The sequence below is a fragment of the Mandrillus leucophaeus genome, unplaced genomic scaffold (genome assembly GCF_000951045.1).
Source record: "Mandrillus leucophaeus isolate KB7577 unplaced genomic scaffold, Mleu.le_1.0 Scaffold307, whole genome shotgun sequence".
NCBI lineage: Eukaryota > Metazoa > Chordata > Mammalia > Primates > Cercopithecidae > Mandrillus > Mandrillus leucophaeus.
Genome location: NW_012103221.1, coordinates 172,304 through 179,223, shown reverse-complemented (window position 1 = coordinate 179,223; position 6,920 = coordinate 172,304). Strand labels below are relative to the sequence as shown.

Genomic DNA, 6,920 nt, shown 5'->3' with positions numbered 1-6,920 from the left:
GAATACTATGCAGCCATAAAAAAGGATGAGTTCATGTCCTTTGTAGGGACATGGATGCAGCTGGAAACCATCATTCTCAGCAAACTATCACAAGATCAGGAAATCAAACACTGCATGTTCTCACTCATAAGTGGGAGCTGAACAATGAGAACACATGGACACAGGGAGGGGAACATCACACACTGGGGCCTGTAGCGGGTGGGGGGCTAGGGGAGGGATAACATTAGGAAAAGTACCTAATGTAGGTGACAGGTTGATGGGTGCAGCAAACCACCATGGCACCTGTCTACCTATGTAACAAAACTGCACGTTCTGCACATGTATCCCAGAACTTAAAGTATAATAATAAAAAAAAAACAACAAAAAATAAAGTACTGAGTTGATTTATATAAAGATAATACAACTGTTGTTATTCTGAACAATAACTAAATCCAAACTATATTCTTGGACCAGAAATATTTTATTGGTTCTATTTTTTTGATAGCAGAGATTAGTGGGTCAATTGGTAAACTTTGTTTAAATGGGAACTGTGGATTAGATGGTAATATTAATAATTTATTGTATCAATGTTTTACTGTATTTAATCAGTATACTAAGGTTATATAGGAGTGTTCTTGTGTTTAGGAAATATACACCAGGTGCCCAGGGATAATAGTGCATCATGTCTGTCACCTACTGTCAAAGGATTCAGAAAAAATATTAGCATAAGAAATAACGACGAAAGGAGACAGAAAGAGAAAAAGAGAGAGAGGGAGGGAGGCAGAGGGCAATGTGGTAAACTATTAACACCTGGGGAATCTGGATGAAGGTTATATGAGAGTTTTTTATTCTATTCTGGTAACTTTTCTGTAAATGTGAAATTATTTCAAAATAAGTTTTTGTTTTTGTTTTTTGTATTTTTAGTAGAGACAGGGTTTCAAAATAAGAAGTTTTTAAAAATAAGGTTTAAGAATCCTGGCTAACACAGTGAAACCCTGTCTCTACTAAAAATACAAAAAATTAGCCGGGCGTGCTGGCAGGCACCTGTAGTCCCAGCTACTCGGGAGGCTGAGGCAGGAGAATGGCGTGAAGCCGGGAGGCGGAGCTTGCAGTGAGCCGAGACTGCGCCACTGTACTCCAGTCTGGGTGACAGAGCTAGACTCCATCTCAAAATAATAATAATAATAATAATAAATAAGGTTTAAGAAAAGATGTGATCCATTTGGAAATTCATGTCTTTGAAAAACCAAAAGTTATAAATCAAACAGATCTTCACAACATATAAATTACAAAGGCGACACAGAAAAATGACCAAAGCAAAAATTGACCTGGGTTCCAGTATATGTTCTCACACTAGTCACTTTAAGTAAGTCATCTAAGCTCTCTGGGCATCAATTACCTTATCACTGAAATGAGGGCATTTAATAAAATGGTCTTTAAAGTTCTTTTCCAGTCTTAAAACTCTATAATTTTCAGTTACTTCTAATGCTCACCTCCTTACTTCTCATACATTTTTATAGAGATACATTTCAGAAAATTAAGTTTTGTTAAATTCTAAAATTTACATGTTTTTTTCAATAAACTGAATAATCAGTCTTACTGAAGTCATTAATAAGATGACTCAAAATCTTGTCAATTTGGCAGTAGCCACTATACTCACATAATATCCACACCTCCTGGAATAGCAGATGATGATGTGTGCTCTTTGCTGGATGAAGAATCAGTAGTACATTCTGGCTCGGATACAGAATCACTGCTGCAGGGCTCACTATTTGGAGATGCATTTCTTTGAGAGGTAGTGTCAACTGCTATAGGTGTTAGCTCACCCTCACCGAATGCATCACTTATAAACATGCCTTCATGGATTAAATAAGCCACCTCTGTGTCCAGTGAATTATCTTTTGCAGCATTCTTCTGTTGTGAAATCTCTTCCAATTCTCTAGTCCTTTGGTTTTTGTCAAGAACTGAGAGAACAACACTGTGAATGATATTTAATGTTGCCTACAAGAAAATAGGACACACTTTTAAGGGACATAAAATATCTCTTACCCGAAGTTCCCAAAAGAGAATTCTGTGCATGTAATTTTGGACATCTATAATCATAAATGAGTCAAAGTCATGTATATCAGAATTTCTACCATCTTTTATTACATAGGAAAAGTGATGTGAAAAAGAACTGCCCAGGAGAAATGGGTTCACTAAAGCTTAGAAATAAAGTTCCTATATTTTAACTAATTTCTAAAATGGAAATCTCCCTAAAATATGTTGCATATTTCTCTGACCTCTTAAAAAGGTTACACTATGACCTCTTAAAAAGGTTACACTAAACATAACTTGCCCATCAGAGAATCATACACATTGATATGCCTGCCTAAAAGAAAAGGAATCTGTGTTACTTACCATGCCTAGCCCCCACCTCTCTCTCTCCTTTTCTCATATCTTCTCTCACTTACTCACTACTCTCCAGACATTCTAGTTCTCTTTCTACTGTTCCTTCATTCCAGGATTGTTCCCACCTCAGTGCCTCTGCGGTTTCCACTATCCGGAATGCTTTTCACTTTGATCTTTGCACATATTTCCTTCTCATCACTGAGGTTCTGGCACCAGTGGTCACTTCCTCAAAAAGGCCTTCCCTGACTCTCCACCCAGCAACTTTATCCCATTATCCAGTTTTTGTTTAAAAAAAAAAAAATCATTATCTACAATTATCTTTGTTTATTCTAGGTCTCCTTCTACTAGAATGTTAGCTCCATTCCATGACACTATAATCCTAATGCCTAGAATAGTGCCTGGCAAATAGGAGGTGCTCAGTAAATATTGAAAGCTAGGCAAATGAAGAGTAAATTTATGTAAACTAATGTCTTCATGGACAATTAGGAAATAAAGGACTGCTTGCCTATTTTAACATTCACAGTTGCAGTCTTAAAATTTGTATCCCCCTTTCTCAAAACGCTTACTTTTTTTGGAATCTCCACAGTTCTAGTGAAGCACACACCAACTTCGGGTCTCCAAAATCAAGAAACGGATCTAAGCTAGTTCAGTTAGTACATGGAACCACCACAATCTGAGCTTAATGATTAGGAAGGTACATAGAAGAGAGAATTGCAAAGAAATAAAGCCAACGCTTGATGACATCAACAACCTCTGTATGAAGCACCTAAAGGCTGACCTACCTCTGTGTATTTTTTTAGTTATATGAGTTAATAAATATCCTTAACTGTTTGAGACACTCTGAGTTGTGTTTCCTGTTATTTGGAACTGAAAGCATTTTAAACGAGCCAATAGCCCATACAGTATACCGAAAATAGAGCCTTCAAGAGCTTTAGGACCAAAGTGTCTACTATGGATACTGCATTTTTTTTTCTCTCTTCATTGCTCACCAACTTCTTCTGTATTGTCACAAACTAGCTGCTCCACTACTGCTGCTTTAATCCTCACTGCTGTCCAATCTTTGATATACTTAGTTCCCCCATCTTGTTTTGCCTCTTTTTCCTTATCTCTTCTGTCTTGCTGATTTTCTTTCTTAACTTTTTAAAATAAAAAGACATGATAGACCTATCCAACATCTATCCTACATCACTTTTCCCATGGTACAACAGCCATGTAATTTGGGTAGAAATAAGCCCACCTTCCAGCTTCAAGTATCAGTTCTAAATAGCCCACTCAGTGTACTCCCAACCTCCTTGCCTCATGATTAGCTTAGAGATGAGAAGAAAATCCAGATTTAAACTAATAATCAGTGCACAGCATTTTCCTGATCACAGTGACTGGATATGTGACCTACACTGGTTCAATCAATTAAAGCCAAGGACTTTCATTTGATGACTGAAGAAGAAAAACTCCAGGTGAAAAATTCTAAATTTGGCTTAATCAATAAAGGAATTTCATTTGGTGACTGAAGAAGAAAAACTCTAAGTAAAAAATAGAAAACTTCTAGGTGGTATAGAATTGTGGCAAATGTGGCAGACCCAGAACTGATGAAGCCAAGAGGAAAGAGAAAGGCAAAGCTGAATTGGAAACAGAGAAACTAAGCTGGAGAACCAAGACAAAACCATGCATGAAGCCCTTCCTGGTCTTGGACTTTTTTTAATTCCCAGAGCCAATACATTCCTTGTATTGCTTAAACTAGTTTGATTTGAATACTTCATTCCTTTTAATAACATCTTGGCTTATATACAGTTATTAAAAATTTCCACATAAAGTATATCAGGTATTCTCTTAGGGATTCTTCTTTGCTGTTTTCACCACATCTACACTTCTAAAGACTTGCTAATTATTTTTTCCAAGTCTAAGGCCATTCTTAAGAATGCCAGAAGACTGGTGTCCAAAAAATAAGATTTTAAAATATATAATAGGTTCAACAGTAGATACATCGTTTACTTTCTGAACTATTACATAGTCTGTAGACAAGTTCATGTTTCAAAAACACCAGGACAGCTAAGCCAAATATAATTTTCCAACCTTGAGAATGGAGTTAATGAAACATCTGATAGTCATATTGATAACCATAATGACAACTGATATTGTCATTCTGAAATGACAGACTAGGATTATTTATCCACACAACAAAATGAAATTTACAAGTTAAGAATTCCTTGAAGAGAAGGTAAGCTGCATTTAAAGCCTGTTATCTTTCTTACCTATAAAAATTAGCCTAATCTATAGGGTGCAAACAATAAACAAGAATTTAATAAAAAGTCAAAATACAATAGTGAAGAATGAAGTATGGAGCTCTTATAATCCTGATTTCCAACCTTACAAGACTATGGTAATCATAACAGTATGGTACTGGCATAAAGAGTGACATATGGAACACAGAGAGTCCAAAAATGAACTCTCACATATATAGTAAAATGTTTTCTGACAAGGGTGGCAAGACCACTCAATGCAGAAAGGTCAGTCTTTTCAACAAATGGTACTGGGAAAACTGAATATCCATATGCTAAAGAATGAAAGTAGACCTCTACCTTATACCACATATAAAAACTAACTAAAATCAATTAAAGGCCTAAATATAAGCTCTAAAAATATAAAACTCTTAGAAGAAAATACAGGGAAAAAGCTTCATGACATTGGATTTGGCATTGATTTCTTGGATATGAAATGAAAAACACAGGTGACAACCAAAAAATAGACAAATTGGACTACATCAAAATAGAAAAACTTCTATGCATCAAAAGACACCATTAACAGAGTAAAAAGGCAACCTACGGAATGGGAGAAAATATTTGCAAATCACATATCTGATAAAAGGTTAATATCCAGAATATGTAAAGAACCTCTACAACTCAACAGCAAAAAAGCCAAACCACCCCATTAAATAATAGGCAAATAAAACATTTTTCCAAAAAAAGACATAAAAATGCCCAATAAGCACATAAAAAAGATGCTCAACATCACTCATCATTAGAAAAATGTAAATTAAACCTACCACCTCATACCCATTAGGATGGCTAGTCTCACAAAATCCAGAAAATACATTTTGGTAAGGATGTAGAAAAATTGAAACCCTTGTGCACTATTGGTGGAAATGTAAAATGGTTCAGCTGCTATGGAGAGTAGTGCGAAGGTTCCTCAAAAAATTACAAATAGAATTATCATATGATCCAGAAGTTCCAATTCTGGGGTTGACAAAAATGAGAACTAAAATGGGGCCTCAGAGAGGTATTTGCATATGCATGCAAATATACAGAGGTATATGCATATGCTCCTAAAACCCTTGGAATCTCCAGAGTGGTAAATGCATGTTCATGACAGTATTATTCTCAACAGCCAAAAGGTGAAGGCAACACAAATGTCCACTGACAAATGAATGGATAAGCAAAACGTAGTGTATACACATAGAATGGAATATTATTCATATTAGCCTTAAAAAGGAAGGAAAATCTAACATGCTACAACACAGATGGCACCTTGAGGACATTAAGCTACGTTAAATAAGCCAATCATAAAAGGATAAATATTGTATGATTCCACTTACACGAAATACCTAATAATCAGTACACAGTATGAGTGCTCTATGAGTCAAACTCATAGAGATAGAAAGTAGAATGGTGGTTGCCAGGGGATGGGAGAAAGTGGAAAAGTGCGTGTGTGTGTCTGTGTGTCTGTGTGTGTGGTATGGTGTGTGTGCGTGTGTCTAGACAGGATCTTGCTAGGTTTGCCCAGGACTTGTGTGTGTGTGTTCGTGGCTGTGTGTGTGTGCAGACAGGATCTTCCTAGGTTGCCCAGGCTGGTCTCAAACTGCTGGTCTCAAGCGATCCTCCTGCCTCAGCCTCTCAAGGTGTTGGGATTACAGGCATGAGCTACTATGTCAGGCCTATATTTGGTCTCTGTCCCCATTCCCTGGCATACAACTCCTAAAACTCTTGGAATCTCCAGAGTGGTAAAAACGTCTTCATATGCTAAAGAGATGACAAACAGCCGAGGGCCCCTACATAGCCACAGGAGGAAGGCTGGTCACCTGAAAGACTAAGGCAGGATTAGAGGGTTAGGACTTTCAGCTCCACCTTGGCCAGAGTTGTTGTTGTTGTTGTTGTTGTTGTTATTATTACTACTTTGAGATAAAGTTTTGCTCTTGTCACCCAAGGTGGAGTGCAATGGCACGATCTTTGGCTCACTGCAACCTCCATCTCCTGGGTTCAAGTGATTCTCCTGCCTCAGCCTCCCGAATAGCTAGGATTACAGGCATGAGCCACCACGCCCAGCTGATTTTTATATTATTAGTAGAGAGGGGGTTTCACCACGTTGGCCAGGTAGGTCTAACATGGTAGGTGATCCACCTACGTCAGCCTCCCAAAGTGCTGGGATTACAGGCGTGAGTCACCATTGCCGGCCCAGAGTTATTATGTAATAGGTACAGAGTTTCAGCTTTGCAAGATAAAGAGTTCTGTGGGCCGGGTGCGGTGGCTCAGGCCTGTAATCCCAGCACTTTGGGGGGC

General features: G+C 37.6%; 1 protein-coding gene across 3 annotated transcripts in view; it reads right to left on the bottom strand.

The window, feature by feature from the left end:
- Positions 1-6,920, bottom strand: part of VPS54 (vacuolar protein sorting 54 homolog (S. cerevisiae)) — a 120,228-nt gene that overhangs the window by 62,224 nt on the left and 51,084 nt on the right. For all 3 annotated transcript variants that reach the window (XM_011987290.1, XM_011987291.1, XM_011987292.1), the window contains one exon: positions 1,640-1,980. In XM_011987290.1, coding sequence (XP_011842680.1) covers positions 1,640-1,980 — 341 coding nt within the window. The remainder of the gene's footprint in view (positions 1-1,639; positions 1,981-6,920) is intronic.